This window comes from Prinia subflava, chromosome 16 (assembly GCF_021018805.1).
Source record: "Prinia subflava isolate CZ2003 ecotype Zambia chromosome 16, Cam_Psub_1.2, whole genome shotgun sequence".
Taxonomy (NCBI): domain Eukaryota; kingdom Metazoa; phylum Chordata; class Aves; order Passeriformes; family Cisticolidae; genus Prinia; species Prinia subflava.
In genome coordinates this window covers 15,019,117-15,037,212 of record NC_086262.1, presented here as the reverse complement: position 1 = coordinate 15,037,212, position 18,096 = coordinate 15,019,117, and the positions used below count along the sequence as shown (strand labels likewise).

Here is an 18,096-nt window from a genome sequence, read left to right as displayed (position 1 = left end):
GGTCCCACCGTGCCCCCCGTCTCTGCGGTCCCCATGCCTCAAGGGAGCACCCCGGCCCCCCCGCATGGCCGCAGCCCCCTGCCCGCCCTGGGTGCTGCTGGGGCACCCCCACAACCACCGAGCCGGCAGAGCCCGGCTGCCGTGGCCGCGCTGTGAGGTCGGATCGCAGGAGGCGAGTTCCAGCAAGGTGAGTCGGGGCCAGAGCCGAGGGGGCCAGGGGACACATGGCCACTGCGGCTCTGCTGCGGGCGCGGTGGTGGGGGTCGGCCGGACCCGGAGCCGCTGTGCCCGGCTCCGGTGGGAGTGGGCTGCCAGCACCCGGATCCCCCAGGTCATCCCCTGGCCGGGATGGAGGAAGTCCTTCCGGCCGGGCCCCGGCAGAACAATGCGCCGTGTGTGCAGCCGCAGCGGGCGCCCGCCACCCTGCCCACGGGAGGAAACGGCGGCGGGGTCATGGCCTGCGTGGGGCACCCACACCCATCACCCACCCGCATCTGGCACGGCTCCGCCCCGAAATCACGCTGCCCCGCTCCTGCCACAGCCCCGGGGCGCAGCGAAGGGACAGCGGGGACCCTGTACCCCAAGCTTGACGCAGCCCGAAGGAGCCAGAGGGGTCTCCCATGGGGGCCGCGACCACCGGCCTCAGTTACGGCAGAGAAGAGCTGGTGACAAGCCCCAACCGATGGCAAATGGCCGGGGGAGCCCTTGCCCAGGGATAATTGCCCAAGCCAGGCCAGCGAGGGGTCTGCTTGGGGGTATAGCACCCAAGGGAGCGGGGTGACCCCAGGACACCCCGTGCCGTTTCAGTCTCTTGCTGTACTGGGGGGCCAGGCTGGCACCCCTGCCCTGCAGAGCCACGTGTCCCACTGCAGTGGCCAGGAGCGCTGTGGCAGGGCTGTCAATGTCTTGCCAGCGCCTGGGCTGCCGTCCCTGCCTGTGGCGCTGTGCTAGCCGTCACCCCGGGGAGGACGTAGCTGTCACCCCCTGAGGAGGCTGGGGATGGCACTGGGGGAACGGGTGGCAGCACCCCCAGGGTACCCCCAGGGCAAGTGCAGGGCTACCGACTGCGGGAGCCTGTGACATCACCCCACCGGGCATCGCAGGGCCTCACCCCACCCGGACCGGGAGCCGCTACCCGGGAATCCCCGGCCCCCACCCCGTGCGGCTCCCGCGGCCACCCCCGGGGATGCCCTGGCCCTTTCGCCTCCCACATTCCGCCGCCGTTCCCCAGGGGCGGGGAGGGGATTCCCGTGGCAGTACCGGTGCCCAGCCGGTAGCCCCCGAGCAGCGGCGGGTCCCGGGGCGGGGGGTGCGGGGGGCCCGCGGATCCCTCCCCGAGCCGAGGGCGGGGCGGAGCGGCGGGGCGGGAGCCCGGGCGGGCGGGGCGGCGCGCGGCGGCGGCGCGGGAGCGCTCACCGGAGACAAAGGCAGCGCCGGGAGGCGGCGGCGGCGCCGCGCACCGGGCGCGCACCGGGCCCCCTCCCCCGCCGCCCTATGGAGCCGCCGCCCGCCGCCTGAGCCACGTGCGCCGCCGCCGCCGCCGGTAACGGGAGCCGCGGAGGGAGCGGGCGCGGCGCCTCCGCCTGTTGCGCGGTGCGGGGGCAGCGGGGCCGGGGCGGGGGCGCGCGGGGCCGCCGCCACCGGGGGCCGCGGCGGGGGCGCGCGGCGCGTACCGGGGCGCGCATCTCCGGTCCGGCCCCGGCGTGAGCGCGCCCCGGGGGAGGAGGAGGAGGATGAGGAAGGGGTGCCGCGCCCGGCACGGGGAGCGGGGAGGTTCCCCGCCGGGATGTCACCCTCTCCGCGGAGGCACAGGGCAGGGACGCGACGCGGGCAGCGGGGCCCAGGCCGTAGCCGGTGGCAGCGGGGCGGCCCGGGGCTACCGGCGGGGCCCGGCTCGGCGGCCGCTCCGCTCTCCGCCCGGCGCGAGTGTCTCCAGCCCGGCCTCGCTCCTCCCCCAGCCCGCACGTCCCCGGCAGCCCCGCTCCCCCCGCACGCCCCAGCTGCGAACGCCCCCGGTCCGCGGCGCCGCCAGCCTGCCCTGCACCGCTTCCCGGTGTTTCTCCGGCCGTCATCCCGGGGCTCGACCCACGGCCCTTCCTGCACGGTACCTCTCCTCCCCGGGGATGCCCGGGATGCCCAGACTGCCGGCGCGGAGCCTGTTGCAGCCGATGTGGCGAGCGCTGCCCGAACCGAGCTGGCCTCAGCCAGGGCACCTCGTCCCCAGAGACCCACATCCCGGCGCTGCCTCAGCCCACGCGTTTGTCTGCGTGATGGAGCAGCCCCCGCTGCCCGCCGGAGCGTGCTCAGGGCCCCCGGCTCCTTCCTTCCCCATTGCTTTTTCCTTCCGTCGGGCTCGGCCCTCCGGCCCCACCGGCACTCTCAGCACCCGGTGGCCCTGCCGTGGTCCCCTGCCAGCAGCGTGGCCCTGCCCCGCAGGCCGATGGAGCACCCCGCACCGCTTTGCCCTTCTCCGAGGGAGTGATGGTGTCGCCGTGGTCACCCAGCCCTCGGCTGCCATCGCTCCAGGCTCACCCTCCTCCCCGCTGCTGAGCCCGTTTTCTCCCACACCACCATAATGAGAATCCTGACGGGTGCTTACATGCCTGCCTCCGAGCACCCATGGGTGCTGCTTGCTGCTCACTGAGGAGCAGACGGGCCCCTGGCACACACCGTTGACATTTGATGCTTGGCTCTCACCCTGCCTAAAGGGCAAAGGTGATGGTTCCCATCACCACCACCCCTGGCCCTGCATTGCTGTGTTGGGGTGCCACCAATCCCCGGTGGCTGCAAAGCCAGCGATGGCTTCGGTGCACGTGCTCCTGCAAGTGCCACGTGCCGCAGGCAGCTGGCACCTCTGCTTGTCCCTGCGTCTCCCGGGTCACCCTCCCGTGTGGCAGCACACGGATGAGCTGCCTGGGCTCAGCAGCCAATTTAGGGTGCACTGGGTGGGCAGTAGAAGGGGATCCCACTGGGCACCCCACGATCTTGAAGATGATGCTGTGGGACCACAGCATCCATCTCCTACCCCAAGGTGCCCAGCAGTGCAGCGGGCGATTCTAGGGGGGCTGTGAGGTTTGCATCCATGGGGGTGATGGTGGGGGGTGCATGGGGTGCCGAGCACGGTCCCCCCGGGCTGCGGGCGCTGCGGCGCATGTGGAGCGAGTCACCATGGGAACAGGGCGTCCACGTTTCCGTGTCGCTCACGCTCGCGTCTGTCTCGTTGCAGGGCCCCCACCCCGGCGGTCCCCCCCCAGCGATGGGCAGCGGGACCCCGGCAGCCCCGTCCCCCCGCCGCCCGCCCCGCCGGCCCCCCGCCCCGCCGCCCGCCCGGCGCACCCAGGCCTGACCCACCCGCTCCAGCCCCCCCAGCTCCATGGCGAGGACGGACCCCTGACGGCAGGCGCGCCCGCGGGCCAGAGGAGACGGCGCCGGGCACGGCCCGGGGAGATGCCCTCGGCGGCCCTGACAGCATCGGGTCCTCCCTGACCCTGCCGCCGCCCTGAGCATCCCGTCCCCCATCCCGAGGGCAGGGAGAGGCGGGGGCCTCCCCCCCGGGGCCGGCTGCCAAGATGGTGATGTCCCAGGGCACCTACACCTTCCTCACCTGCTTCGCGGGCTTCTGGCTCATCTGGGGCCTCATCGTGCTGCTGTGCTGCTTCTGCAGCTACCTGCGGCGGCGGGTGAAGCGGCAGCAGGAGGAGCGGCTGCGGGAGCAGAGCCTGCGCGCGTTGGAGATGGAGCCGCTGCACTACGAGGGTTACGGGGGCAGCCCCCCCGGCATCGCCATTCCCCACCGCCTCCGCCTCGAGCCCCACCATCACCATCATCACCCCCACCACATCCCACCCCCCCGGCCCTGGAGCTGCCGGCACGGTAAGGAGCAGGGAGGGGCTCTCGCATCCCCGGAGCACGGGCCTCCCCCTGGTTTGGGGGGGATACGACGTGAGAGCCGGGGCGCAGCGCTGACGGCAGCAGGGGTCCGGGGGGGGCTTTGCCTTGCAGAGTCGGACCTGTCAAAGCCGCCGTGCTATGAGGAGGCGCTGCTGATGGCGGAGCCCCCCCCGCCGTACAGCGAGGTGCTGATGGACACTCGGGGGCTCTACCGCAAAATCAACGCCCCTTTCCTGAGCCATGAGCGGCTGGAGAAGCAGGAGCAGCCTCCCAGCTACAAACCCCTTTTCCTGGACGCCGGCTACGGCTCGGCGCTGCACTTGCCCCGCTCAGCCAGCCCCGGCCCTGCCTGCCCGGACCTCTACCTGCAGCAGGAGTGCTCCCCACGCATGTTTCCCAGCTGGACGGACTCGGAGCTCAGCAGCAGGGACACCTTCGAGACGGGACCCTGGCACCTGCCGGTCTCCATGCCCCTCTTCGGCAGGACTACCGCCGTCTAACGGCGGCCGCGGGGGACGCCCAGACCTTGCCATACACCTGGGGGGTGGGGGGGTTTTGGTTGCTCGTGTCACCCCAGGGACACCCGCCCCGGCGCGGGCCATCGCCGCCGGCGCGGAAGGGGCTGGTTCCCCGTCTGGCCCCCGCCGGCCCCTCCATGGCCGGGGGCGCTGGGGACCCGGACTCTGCTCTGTTTCTTAATTTTTTTGTTTGTTACAGTTTGAGAATAAAAGTTTGTGGCTCGGGCTTGCCTCCTGGCGGGCTGGCATGGTGGGACTGCCCCCTCCCCAAGGCAGCCGTAGCCCCCCACTCCCGGCCCTCCCTGCCGCCCCAGCAGGCTGCAGCCCCCGTGGGAGACGCTTTATTTATTAACAGACATGAGCACACCGCCGGTACAGAACTTGTGCTTTCCAAAAAGTTTCCAGGGGGAATGGGGGGAGAGGGGCCAAGCAGGGGCCAAGCAGGGGAGGACGGGGCTCCCAGCAAAGGAGTGGGGAAGGGGTAAAAGCCCCCACACCAGCTCCCTGCCGGGGTTTGGGGGGGGGACACCGCTGGCTGCAGCCTTGCCTCGGTCGGGTCACTTTATTGCCATATTCATTTATTATTATTATTATTATTATTTCTTTTCTTTTTTTTCTTTGAACTCGTGCAAAGTACTGGGGGAGCTCCCGGGGGGGGCACGAAGAGAACGAGGACCCTGTCCCAGAGCCGGGCAGGGGATGCGAGCGTGTGTCGTCCCCCCCAAAGGGGCGCCGGGGTATCGGGGGGGGCTGCTAAGGGAGGGCTGGGGGGCTGACACGGCTCCTACCGACAACTTAAAAAAGAGAGGAGGAGAAGGGGGGGCTGTAAAAGATGCCCCAGGGCGGGGTTGCAGCGGGGCGGCCGCCACCTGGAGGCCTCATCCTGCGGGGCCCCAGAGGGGAGAGGGGGGCCCGGCCCCCGGCTGCAGCCCCCTCGTGCCCCGCGCCGGCCGGGGCGGGCTGCCTGTGCCGGCAGCGGGGCCTGGGCTTACAGGGCCCCCCCAAAGCTCTCCTCTTCCTCGGGCAGAGGGTCTGCATCCCAGCACGTGATGTCGATCTCTGGAGGACATGGAGAGGAGGGGTCAGAATGGCTTGGGGTGCCCCAGAGCGGGACGGGCTCCCCCTCTGCACTGGCCTCACTCACCTGGGGGCTTGTTGTAGAACACGGGCTGGGGGGCTTTGGCCGACAGCTCCTCGGGGGGGGGCACCTCTTCCTCCTGGGACTGGCTGAAGTAGCCCTCGCTGGCCTGGGGGGTGGGGGCAGGTTGTCAGGACCCCCCCCAGGCACTCATCACCCCCTGACCTCTCCCCAAGTGATGCTCACCTGCTCCCCACGACCCGGTGTCCCATCCTTGGGGGCCATCTCCCCATTGGTGATGGGGGGCGTCTCTCGGCCGGGGGTGTCTTCCTGGGGCGTGTGCTGGCAGCCCAGATCCTGGGACTGGGGGTCTGCCTCGCCAGCTGCCTCCTCCTCATCCTCATCCTCCTGCTCCGCATCGCAGAAGGTGGCGGGGGGTTCAGGCAGCTCGTCCAGGCTCAGCAGGGCCCCCTCCTCAGGCAGCATGGCCGGGGGTGTCTCGGGGACAGGGGCAGCAGGCAGGGGCCAGGCAGCTGGGGGAGTGACCCCGTCACTCTGCCACAGGTCGATGAGGCTCTCAGGGTTGGGGGCTTCCCCGGTTTGGGGTTCGTCAGCCACAGGTGGCAGGGAGGGCTCGGTGGGCTCCAGGGTCACCAGGTCCCCCAGGGCATCACCCCCCGCTGTCCACACTGGCCTGGGACTGGGCTCGTCCCCTGGGGGCTCGATGGCCTTGTCCTCGGGCCCCGGGAAGGGCCAGTGCTGCTCGGGCGTGGCTGGCCCGGGCTCCTGCGCGCTGGGGCTGGGGGACTCTGCAAGGAGGGGACAGCAGTCAGTGGGGACAGACAACCTCGTCCAGGGCTGGGGGTCACCCGGGGACAGGGATGCAGCTCAGGGGGATCTGGAGTCCTCTGGACTGGGCACAGTATGGGGAATGCTGCAAGGGTGGGTGGGGGTGGCTGGGCAGGGGGCGGATTGTGGCATGCACCAGGGGAGTGTGGGGACACAGGGAGGGACAAGGTGATCCCTTGGGGAGTGGCAGGGAGCGAAAAAGGGCTGTGGAGGGAGTGGGAGAGGTGCCCCGAGAAGATGCAGAAGGGAAATCCGTTATGCACCAGAGGATGCCAAGGGGCCAGTGGGGACGCAGCAGGGACACATGGTGACAGCAGCAGAGCTGGCTGGGGTGCCCTGGGGACGCAGTGGGGCAGAGGGGATGCACAGAGGGATACAGCAGCCCTGCAATGGACATATGGCAGGGCAGCACAGATTGGGTAGCATCACACTGGGGGACAGCAGGGCTGCACCGGGAGATGCAGCAGGGAGGGTTGGCATGTACAGAGCAGGGGGAATGCACTGGAGATGGGGGATGCACGGCGAGAGGTGCAGCAGAGACAGCAGGGATGCATTGGCATTAGGAAATGCACTGGAGGCGGTAGGGATGCAGCAATGACGGTGGGGCTGCACTGGGGGATGCAGCGGCACGGAGCAGCAGGTACGACGGGGATGTACTGGGGGATGCAGCAGAGATAGTGGGGATGTGCAGATGGGACAGCACAGATGCACTGAGCCATGCAAGGGCAGCTGCAGGGGCTGCAGCAGAGCCAAGGGGGCTGCAGCAAGGATGCGCTGGGGGACACAGCAGAGGCAGGCAGGATGTGCCAAGGGATGTGGATGGGACAGCACGGATGCACCGAGCCATGCAAGCGCGGTTGGCGGGGCTGCAGCAGAGCCGAGGGGGCTGCAGTGGGGCTGCACCCGGCAGCCCTGGGCAGGGGGAGGCAGCGCCAGCCCTGCGCCCACCTTTGGGCGTTGCCGGCGTCTGGTCAGCGGGCGCGCGGGGGCCCGGTTCGCCCAGCGGCGTGGCGGCCGGGCTGGGCTCGCAGGGGCTGCAGCCCGCTGCCGAGGCCTTGCGGAAGGCGTCCGACTGGCTGCCTGCAGACAAGGGAGACGGGGCGGCGTGGGGGAGCTGCCCACGGCGAGGGGAGGAACCAGCACCCCAGCACTGCTCCTGCCCCGCACCAACCCAGCTGTGAGCTGCCAAGTGCACATCGCTGTGTACCTGCCACCACGTCGTCCCCTCCTGGGTGGTGGGGTGGAGGCTTCCGTGGGTGCAGCGACCACCATGTCCCCTCCAGGTGTCCTCACCACCCCCATGAGTTTCAGCCCCCACATCTGCTGGGCAAGGGGGCAGGCAGCCCCATACCCGCCATGGTGCACACTGGCTCTGCCCACGCGTCACTCAGCTGAGCCCTGGCACAGCCTTTGTGGGCACAGTTTTGTGCCAACTGTGCCTGTGGGGGCACAGCCCTCCGTGGCCCCTGGAACCAGCTGGCCCCTTTCTGCCCCATTGGCACAGCCCTACACATTCCTGGGCACAGCCTTTTCCATTCCATGCTGTCTTGTGGACAGTCTTGCAGTCTTGTCCATGGCACAGCTGTTCCATCCCCCTCTGCCCCATTGGCACAGCCTCACATGGTCCTGGGCACAGCCTTTTCCACACTGCCTGACCCTGCCCCATGGGCACAGTCCCACATGATCCAGGGCACAGCTGTCCTGTCACTGCTACCAATGGGCAGAGCCCGCCCTGTGCCCACTCTACCCCATGGGCACAGTCTGTTCCATCCCACTGTGGACCATCACCTGCCCGGGAACAGCTTTACCCTGTCCCCATCTGACCCATGGGCACAGCGTGTCCTGTGTCCCCCTCCCAGGGGCACAGGGACCAGCATGAGGCCAGCCCCAGCAGGGGCATGGTCCCTGGGTGCCCGTCCCCCTTGGTGTCCCCGTCCCCCTCGGGGTGCCCGTCCCCCTCAGGGTGCCCGCGCTGCCGCCGCTGCCGCTCCGCTGTGCCGTGGGGCTGGGTGGGCTGTGGGGCAGCTGCCCCCGGCTCGACCCCCGGAGCTGCGCGCCCGGGAGCTCCCAGCTACCTACATGGGAAGAAAGAGGAGAGATTTGGAGTGCGGTGGCAGGAGATATAGGGGAAGGGGGTCCGTGGGGGGGAGGAGGAGGAGGAGGAGGAGGAAGGTGGCCCACTGTCAGCTGTCTTTAAGAAAGGACAGTGCAGACGACCTGTGAGAGAAAGACAGACAGACGGAGAGAGAGAGAGAGAGAGAGCAAAGAGATGGGTCAGTCCCTGCTCAGCGCAGTCATGGCGGGGCTGGAGCACCAGGGCACCGGGATGGGAGCACAGCAGGGTGGAAGGCAGCATGGTGGGAGAATGGCAGGACAAGAGGATGGAAAGGCAGCAGGACAGAAGGATGTGAGGCAGCACTGCCTGGCCGTGTGGGGAGAGAGGCCAGGACACAGCCGTGGGACCAACTATCTGCTCAGCCACAGCACAGCCCCACAGCGTGAATCCACGGCATGGCCAGAACACACAGCCCACAGCACGACCCCACAGCACTGCCCCGAGGCACAGCACCACGGCACAACCCCACAGCACATCCCCACGGCACAGCCCATGGCACAACCCATGGCACACCACACAAGAACACGTCACAGGCTCCCTCCCAGCACAGCCCCACGGCACAGCCCCCCAGCGCAGCACCATGACACAGCCCCATGGCTGGAGGCACCCACCAGGACAGACCGTCCTTCTCTAGATTCACAGAAAGAGTCCCAGCACTGGACCCCAGACACTGGGGCAGCCCAGCTTCTCCATGGGGCACTCCTTGCCAGCTGGCAGCACGCTGAGTGCCCCACATCTGCCACACTCTCTCCTGCCCCTTCTAGCTGTCACCATGGGATGTAATCCCAAGCCATCCCTGGACCTCCGGTTGCCCACCCCTACACAGTGACCATGCTGCCAACTTGGCTGCGGGCACAGTGCTACGACAGGTGAGTGGACAGCACCCAGCAGGGAGCAGGGTGAGCCCCATTTTGCTGAAGACAACCTGATATCCAGCCCCTGACAAGCTGCTCCAGCTGCAGGGGCCACATGAGGTGCAGTGGCAGTGGCGGTGATGGTGGCAGTAATGGTGGCACAGCAGATCAGGATGTCCCCTGCCATCCTCATACCCTTGCCACCCAGAACCACAGTGCCAGTGATGGCAGAGGGTACACCCCCTCCCCACACTGCATCCCTGGTCTTTCCATATCCCACTGCAACCCGCTGAGCTGTGACACTGAACTCACCTGTGCCCTGGTCTCCTGGTGCCCACCCCTGTGCCCACAGCTCCCCACAGCCCCTCACCTGTCCTGTGGCTGCCTGGCGAGACAGCATCGCTGCTGCCTGATGCCACCCGCTCCTGCTGCTTGAAAAAGTCCCGGGGGTTGTCAGGCCGCTGAGCGATGATGGCAGCAGCCTCCTGTGGGGATGGGGGAGGCTGTGGGACCACCCTCCATGCATCCCGCAGCTGCATTCCCATCGAGCTGAGGGCACTGCTGGATGGGGAGTGAGGACCAGCAGCGGACACGGTCAACACCACACTCACCTCCACCTCTGACTCCGATTTCCTAAACTGCTGCCTGTCGTCCTCCTCTTGCTGATCCCCCTGGGAACAGACACAGCATCACCTCCCAGCCCCAGGCACCCAGCTGGGGAAAGCCCTTCCCTGGGGGTAATGCCAGTGGCAGCCCCAGCTCCGATCCTGGCCCCAGTCCCACGATGGCACTTACAAAGATGGACTGCTCCTTGAGGCGCTGCCGGGCCTCCTCCGCCTCCAAGCTCTGCTGCTTCCGCCTGCAGCGGGGAAATGGGAGAGGGGCTGGGCATCGGCTCCTGCCAGACCCTGCCCCGACCCCACCTTTGAGGGACACCCGTGTGCCCACCCAGCCACTCACAGCATGTGCAGCCACCCCGTACCCACATCCCACCCAGCCCCGGCCGTGCCTGTGCTCCTCGATCTGCTCCTCGCGCTCCCGGTAGCGCCGCTCCCGCTCCTCCTGCTCCAGCCGCTCCTGCTCCATCCGCTCCTGCTCGAACCGCAGCCGGGCATCCAGGGCCTTTTTCCGCTCTTCCTCCTTGCGCAATTCCTCCTCTTTCTGGTGGGGGGGATGAATGAGGGGCTGCCCATCAGCCAGCCAGCAGCTCACCCCGCTCCCTGGGGACTGCCAGCTGTCCCTCCGTGTCCCACCTTTGCCTGCTCCCAGAACTGCTCCCGGTTGAGCCGCTTCATCTCCACGGTGGCATCGGTTTTCTGGTAAGTGGTGCCCTGGGACGGAGGAGAGGCAGGGGGGGTGGAGGGGCTGGGATCAGCGAGGGGTGTGACAGTCAGGGGCACACGGGGTGAGGGCCTGCAGCAGGCAGGAGCCCCAGGTGGGAGGGACACCCCGGTCCCACCACCATCGCCAGTGCTGCCGTGGGGACATTACCACGGGCTCGGCGTTCTCGTCCTCGCGCAGCCGCAGGCGGTGCAGCACCGGGCTGGAGACGCGCGCCAGCCCGTTGGAGAGCCGCTGCCCGATGGCCCCCGGGTCAATGTCCTCCACGCTGCTGGCATTGACGATGACATCGACGCCCTGGGGAGTGCAAGCAGCCATCAGGGTTCAGGATCAGTGCCCTGGCAACCTCTTGCTCATTCCCAGCGTCACTCACCTGGAAGAACTCGGCAATCTTGGCTACGTGGCTGGCACAGGCGCATTTGCGGGCGTCCGGCACATCCTCACCCACCTGTGGCAGCCAGGGAGGGACTGAGCTGAGAGGGGCAGCAGGGTGACCCCCACCCCACTGACCACAGCGGGGCAGCGGGACTGTGGAGTACCCACAGCCCCTGGCCACTGCCAGCTCCCTCACACCCAGCCATGTCCCTGTGGGCACAGCACAGCCCCCCCTCAGCAGGAAGCCCAGACTCACCCAGTTGACGAGGACATATTTGGGGAGCACGGCCTGGGGGTCCTTGACGCTGCAGAAGCCATACATCACCTTCTGAATCTCAAAGTGGCCAGAAAGCTCCAGCAAACCTCCACCTGGCACAGCACCGTCAGCCCACGTGCACCCAGCACCAGGAGCGGGTGACAGGGAGCACACCAGCACAGGTGAGCTGGCAGAGGGGACAGGGGACCTTACCTCCTGACGCTGCCAGCTTCAGGTCATCAGAGCCATCCTCGTATGTGTAGAGCGCCCTGGGGAGACGCCACGGGTGAGCCAAAGCCAGGAGGAGTGGGGGGCAGCCCCCAGCTTCCCCATCCTGCTTACACTGAGGTCAGGGCATGTCCTGGGGTCTTGCTGCTTGCCCCAAAACTAGCACACAGACACAACCCTTGTCCAACAATCAACAGCACCAAGAGCCAGACTGCCAGACAAGGCAGACAGGATGTGGGGCAGGGCCTGTTCCCCAACCCTTGGTGGCAGCTCTGGGGAAGGGTCCAAGTTTGGGGACAGAATAGTCACTTGGGCACAGAGACCAACGGACCACTGTGCTGCAAGCCAACACAGTCTCACAGCAACTTCCTCGCCCATCCCTGTCCCCTCAGGACCCTTCCAGCTACTGACCAGGTTTGGGGACAACCCTGTGCCCCAGTAAGGACCCGGGTCCACTCACGTGCCCGGCTGCGTGAGCCACCAGCCCAGCAGGCACCAGGCTGGGGGAGGACGCCAGAGCACCAGCAGCAGCAAATCAATGAGCCGCCAGAGTGTGATGGGGCCGTCATGGAGACCGTTCCTTGGAAACCATTCCCAGCTGATGGGAAACCCCCTGTCGCTCCCACCGTGCCCTGGCCAGCCCCTCTGGGGGCTCCGCGGGGACCCCCACCAGCCAGCACCTCCCCAGAGGCACACAGCCAGCCATGGGGGGGGGACCACGCATGCCAAATTGGTCCAGGGCAGGTGGGCGAGGGGATGGATGTCACTAGGCAACCAGCATCCTCCATCACCATGGCAACCCCCCCATCCCAGCTGGGATGCAGCTCGCCCCGATGACGAGGTGATTAGTGGAGGGCAGCGGGGGAGGCAGGCAGGCAGTGGGGACCTGCGGGGCCTGGCAGGCACCCAAACCTGCCTGCCACCGTCACGCGCTGCACCCGGAAAAGCCAGGGCCGCCCGTGCTGGATCCCCCACATCCCTGCAGCGCCGCGGGTGGGCGGCTCTGCCGATCGGCGTTCGGCTGGTGGTGCCCGCACGGCGCTTCTCAGAGCCCCAAAATCCCCACTGTGCTGAGCAAAGCCGTCCTCACTCAAGCCTGCAGCTTCAATCCACAGCCTGGGGAACAGGAATTGAGCGTCCCTACGGGCAGAGCCGCCCCCAAAACGGAGCTGTGGCTGGAGCTAAAAAGCAGGGGGAAGGCAGGCAGGTGCCTAAGAGGGAGAGGGCCTCCTCTGCCTCCAGCACCCGCCACCCCCCGAGCCCCTGGCAGGGAGCCGCAGATAATTGCACCAACAAGATTGACTTTAATCCGCACATCCCGATCCCGCTAATCGGCTGCCCCAGCCGGCGCCAGCTTCCAGGCCCGGAACAGCTGCAAAGTGCCGTCTGACACGGCTGTGACAAGGAAGGGTGGCAAATGCAGCCCCTGATCCCCCAGGAATGGGGGAGGATGGCAGCAGTTTGGGGGAGCCCAGCGCAGCGAGTTGGAAGCTGGCAGGGTGGGATGCGGTTGGCAGCAGACAGGAGAAAAGAAGTAGGGCAGAGGCACAGCATCACTGCCTGGGGAGCCCTGTGGGTGCTGGGGGCACCCACCGCCTGCTTTTCTTCCCCAGAACCCTGCCGTGCTGGGTGGTATCTGAGCACAAAGCTGCTGCCTGCACTGGGGGGTGCTCCCAGGGCAGATGGGGCTTGCTGTGGACACAGCTCAGCAGCACAGCCTGACTCCACGCCAGGATGGAGGTTTCCATTCCAGGAGACAGAGGAGCCATGCCGGGGCCAGTAGCATCCCCAGGGGTGCCTCCAGGCACCCACAGCCCAACAGCATCACCACAACCCCCGGCAGTGGGGACCAGCCGTGTCACAGCGGGTGCTCTCAGCATCATGCATTGCTTACCCCGCTTCCATGGGCTTTAATCTCCCCACCCAACCCATACAGCCCTTTCCCACCCCCGGGCTCCAGGTATGTGGGTCACCCGTGGGTGGAGATGCCCCCGTGCAGCTCGGGGGGCCCCCTGCAGCCGGGGGGCTCCACTGAGGATCCCTCATCACCCCAGCCAAAGAGACCGCGGCCCCGCTGCCCTCACACGGCCCCGCTGCTCACCGGAGCATCCCCGGGTGCCGGAACGGGGCTCCCGCGGCAGCCCACCCCCATGCCATGGCCAGGGAGGGGTCACATCGCCCCAGCCTCCCGCCCCAGCCCCGGCACATGTGTTTCCAATGTGGCTGGGAGCTCTAGGGAGTCGGCGTGCTCAGAAAGCAGCACCAAATTCCTTTCCGATCGAGTAATGGGCCCCAGCAGCCTTCGCGGGGCCGGGCAGGGGGAGGGGATGCTCGGACCCTCCAGGACAGGGCTGGAGCAGGGGGAATCCCAGACTAAACAGAGGGATTCCGGCCGGGAAAGAGCGTGGCATTCCCCGGTACCGGCCCAGGGCCAGGCTCTGGCACAGGGTCCTCCCAGGCTGCTCCCTGGCTCAGCCAGGCTGGGCCCTCCTCCCCGTGGGATTGCCCCCATCACCTTGCCCGAAGGAGCCCCACCTGCATCACCCCACATCCCGCAGCCCCCAGGGCCCCGCAGAGGGGACGCTGTTCCCACAGGCACGGAGTGCCAGGCGCTCCGGTGACAATGGGATGGAGCGGCTGGGGACGATGGAATGAACTGAGCCCCACGGATGGGGACGGCGGGGGATCACTGCCTGGCCGGGATCAGAGCTGGAGGTGTGTGTGGGGGAGCAGCCACCGGCACTCGCCTTCCCGGGAGCCGATTCTGCTGCTCTCAGCAGCTTTGACAGGGATGGCTCCTTTGCAGCGGATGCCGGGAAGCGAGATGTACCCGGGGCTGACAGCTGCCGCCTGGCCGGCGACACGCACGGCGCTTGCCCACGGCGCCCTTGGGCTGACAGCGGGACTGTGGGGCCCTCCGGAGACCCCCGGGGGCTGGCGGGCACCTCGACCTGCCCAGGCCCACACAGCCCTGTCCTGAGAGCAGGGACCTGGTTAGAGACAGACGCCTGACCGGCTGGGTTGTGGGTGCAGCCCAGCTGGGAGGTGGGAGTCCCCGGATGGGCGGTGGGTGTATCCCGGAGGGGTGGTGGGTGCCCCTGGCTGCATGGTGGGCGCACAGTACCCCCCCCTCCTCCCACCCCCTACCAAAAGCATCATGCACAGCATGCACCCAGCACCCCACAGTGTCCAGCGCCCCGGCTCTGCCCAGCGAGATGCGCCCCAGCGCGCCGGCAGCGTTCCCACCCCACATGCCAGGGGCACCCTGGAGGGCAGGGAGGGGATGGCGGGGCAGATGGCCCCAGCAGCCTCCCGGCACCCGGCTGGGCTGGGAGATGCGGGTGGGCTGGCTGTGGGTGATGCTCCCTGCAGCGGGCCCCGACACCGGGTGCCCCCACCGAGGTGCGGGCAGGGCGAGCAGCCGGGGGGCCCAGTGGACAGAGCCGCTCCCCTCCCCGACTCAGCAGCAATCCCAGCCCGGCAGGGCAATCCCGAGCCGAGCACCACGACCCCCCCAGGGATGTCCAGGGATGTGGCAGCCCAGGAGCTTGGGGGAATCTGAGGGTAGCGGGACCGGCGGGGGATGCTCGGTGCCCCCGCGGCCCCAGGCCGCGCTCCGCCGGGCAGCAGGACCGCCCGCTGCCGGGACACCGATGGGGCCGGTCGGGAACGGGGCCGGGCTGGGGGGCCCCGATCCCCTCCCCATCCCCCGTCCCCCGGGCGCCCCTGCCCGCGGCTCCTGCTCCAGACAATGGCGAGGAACCGGTGCCGGGCCCAGCACCGGGGAGCCCCACGGGGCCCTCCCCGCCGTGCGCGAATTCCCCGCTCCCCGCTCTGGCCGCCCGGCTGGGGGTCGGACCGGGCCGTGCCGGGGATCCCGAGGCCGCCGGGTCCCGGCGCTCGCACGTGCCGGCCCGGCGCAGACAAAGCGGGGACCGCGCCCCGGCCCGGTGCGGCGGGCAGGTGCGGGCACCGGGGGCGGCGAGCCGGGCACACCCCCCGCCGCCCCGCCCGCCTTTGTGTGCCGGGGCTCCCGGGGACGGCGGGGGGCGCAGCGCGGGGCGCGGCCGGTGTTACCGGGCGGCTCCGTGCACAAAGGGCGGCGGCGGCGGGGACAAAGGGGCGGCGGCGGCGGGCGCGCTCACCAGTCGGTGGGGCTGTCCTCGCCGATCACGTCCTGGTAGGAGGCGAGCAGCTCCAGGCGGTGCGCCGCGAAGCCGACGCCAGCCATGGCGGGGCCGGGATGCTGCCGGGGGACCGGAGGGACCGGCCGCCTGCCCGCCTCCGAGACACTGCCGCAGCGGCCGGGCGGAGGGGCGAGCGGCGGGGAGGCTCCGCCCGCCGCCGCGCCCGGTCCTAGCGCCGCGAACGGCGGCCCCCATCCCCTCCCCTCCGCCCCCCCGCCCGGCCCCCGCCCCCGCCGCGCCCTCGGGGCGCCCCCAGGGCACCCCCCGGCCGCGCCGCCGGGCCTCGGGCCGGGCCCCCGGGGGTGCGGGCAGCATCGCCCCCGCCCCGGGCCGCCCCCGCACACAGCTCGCCCCCGGGATCCCGCAGCCTGGGCTCTGCTCTGCCTCCGCAACACCGCGCTCCAGGCCATCCCCCGCTCCAGGGACACTGAACCCCGGCTCAGCTCCTCCTGGGAACCTGCACCCCGGGTGATTTCCGCATCCCGGACTCTCCTCCGCCCTGGGGACCCCGCATCCTGTGCTGCTCCTCCTGGGAACTTGCACCCTGGAGACCTCTCGTGCTGGGTGGTCCTCTACATCCTCAGACTCTCTCCTGCTCCATGTCCTCTACACCCAGGGGACGTGGCACACCGAGCTTCCTGTGCCCTCAGCTGCCCTACGCCGAGCCCCCGTGTCCAAGATTTCCTCTCCAAGGACACGGCACCGTAGGCTTTGCCCTACACACCCAGCCGTGCCCTTGCTGCTTGCCCAAGGGGTCAGTGGACACAGCCTTTTTTGGGGCCTTTGGTGCCCATCTACCCCTCCATCCCCACTGCTCCCAAGCCCCCGGTCCTTTCAGAACGCTGCCGGGCTGTGTCCGCAAGCCCGCAACCTTTTCCGGGAGTCTTTGCCTCTGTGTGAACCCACAGCTGGTTTTGCACTGACCCGCGCAGGGCTCTGCAGGGGCTCCAGCCAGGTCCTAATGCTCCTGCCAGAACAGGCAGCGATTCCCCGTCCCTGGCACTGCCCCCAGCCCGGACCAGCACCGCCCTGGAGGAGTCTCCGTGCCAGAGCAGCAACGGAGAGCGCACAGGGCCTGATTCCTGCAGGCTGAGGATGTTGCTGAAGTGACCAGTCCCAAGACAAGCCCTTCGCAGCAGCCCGTGGATGACCCCAGCGGGACACGGGACAGGGTGCCGCGGGCCCTGGCTGTGCCGCCTGCTCTCCCCACGCCCTCCTTGCACCAGCATTTCCGAGCGAGGCCAGAGCCGGAGCCGCCCTAAGAGGCTGTGAGAGTTTGGGAGCAGCTGTGGAGCAGCTGCCGGGGCCAGCGCGGGGGCTGGGGCCGGGGCAGGCGCCCCACAAAGCGGCTCAGATGGCTTTGGGGGTGGATGTGGTGAGACCCTGCTCAGGGATGTGGTGGGAGCTCTGAGCCTGCCGCCGCCAGGCTTTGTTCTCCGAGCAGCGAGGCTGCAGCCCCTCCCCAGGCTCCACCTCCGCAGCCCACCCGAGACCCTCCTTCCGCTGCCTGTGCACAAGCTCCTCACATGGTACGCAGAGCTGGTGGGCAAGAGATGCCCTTGGCAAAGCACAGAGGCACCTTGGGTGGTAGAGGCGTCATCAGGAGGCTCAGAGGCAGCACCAGAGCTAAGCCCCCCACGAGCGCAGACCTTGCAGTGGCACAAGGGCATGCTTGGCTCTCCCCCAGGGAGAGGCAAGTTGGCTGTGTCACCCTGGCTCTGTCCTGGCCCTGCTCCACAGCTGGGCACCCCGGGGCTGATCCGGCAGAACCTGTTCCAGACCCCAGCAGGCTCCGTCCCGCACGACTGCCTGCCCCTGCCCCTTTCCTGCCCTCCACTCACAGGCTGCTGTCCAGCCAAGCCAGGGTTGGTTCAGGGGCTGCCCACGTGTGGCCACGGCCGCCTCACCTTCCCCTGTGGTTCCTCTGACCTTGGCTGCACAGCTGGGACTCACACGCGGGCACTCAGCCCTGCTCCTGCCGGCCCTGCCAGGCAGGCACCAGCTGTTTCTGTCCCTTGGTGCACCCGTGTCCTGCTGCTTCTCAGTGTGACCATCCCATTGCTCACGTGCTCTCGCTTGAGTGCCTGGCCCAGCCCCAGCCTGTCTTTATCCCTCGACTTTCCTCGCCCCATTTTTGATGTGCTTGTGCACTCCTGGAACTGGCAGTGAGAAGATGTGGCATCGCAGCCCAGATCTGGGTGATGCCAGCAGACATTTGGCTTCCCATAGCCAGCTCCTGCCCCCGGCAGAACCTTCCAGTAGATGAGCAAGACAATTTTCCTTACAATTGCTCATCACGGTTAAGAGCTGCAATTATTAATGACCGTTCCAGCTGTCAGAGTGGAGAGGGAGGAGAACACTCCCTTCCCCACAGCCGCTGCCCTCCAGCCCGTTCCAGCCCGG

General features: G+C 68.6%; 3 protein-coding genes across 5 annotated transcripts; 2 read left to right on the top strand and 1 right to left on the bottom strand.

The window, feature by feature from the left end:
• Positions 1-1,602: 1,602 nt before the first annotated feature.
• LOC134559283 (cleavage and polyadenylation specificity factor subunit 6-like) lies at positions 1,603-3,503 on the top strand. Its single transcript, XM_063413900.1, has 3 exons — positions 1,603-2,104; positions 3,227-3,297; positions 3,401-3,503. The coding sequence occupies exons 1-3, from the start codon at positions 1,787-1,789 to the stop codon at positions 3,501-3,503; spliced, it is 492 nt and encodes a 163-aa protein (XP_063269970.1). The 5' UTR covers positions 1,603-1,786.
• On the top strand, positions 3,304-4,634 carry PRR7 (proline rich 7, synaptic). 2 transcript variants are annotated; one of them, XM_063413306.1, is made up of 2 exons: positions 3,304-3,873; positions 4,003-4,634. In XM_063413306.1, the coding sequence occupies exons 1-2, from the start codon at positions 3,570-3,572 to the stop codon at positions 4,389-4,391; spliced, it is 693 nt and encodes a 230-aa protein (XP_063269376.1). In that variant the 5' UTR covers positions 3,304-3,569; the 3' UTR covers positions 4,392-4,634. The 2 variants fall into 2 exon arrangements, with proteins under 2 accessions (XP_063269376.1, XP_063269375.1); XM_063413305.1 differs by having other exon boundaries at positions 3,976-4,634.
• Positions 4,635-4,774: 140 nt separating this feature from the next.
• DBN1 (drebrin 1) lies at positions 4,775-15,897 on the bottom strand. Of its 2 annotated transcripts, XM_063413302.1 has the most exons (15): positions 15,652-15,897; positions 11,492-11,547; positions 11,279-11,391; positions 11,021-11,095; positions 10,798-10,944; positions 10,560-10,637; positions 10,316-10,467; positions 10,102-10,165; positions 9,918-9,977; positions 9,677-9,791; positions 8,416-8,553; positions 7,285-7,416; positions 5,734-6,296; positions 5,554-5,656; positions 4,775-5,468 (listed from the first exon to the last, which is right to left on the bottom strand). In XM_063413302.1, exons 1-15 carry the CDS (start codon positions 15,735-15,737, stop codon positions 5,398-5,400), a joined length of 1,953 nt encoding a protein of 650 aa, XP_063269372.1. In that variant the 5' UTR covers positions 15,738-15,897; the 3' UTR covers positions 4,775-5,397. The 2 variants fall into 2 exon arrangements, with proteins under 2 accessions (XP_063269372.1, XP_063269371.1); XM_063413301.1 differs by lacking the exon at positions 8,416-8,553 and having other exon boundaries at positions 15,652-15,893.
• Positions 15,898-18,096: the final 2,199 nt, after the last annotated feature.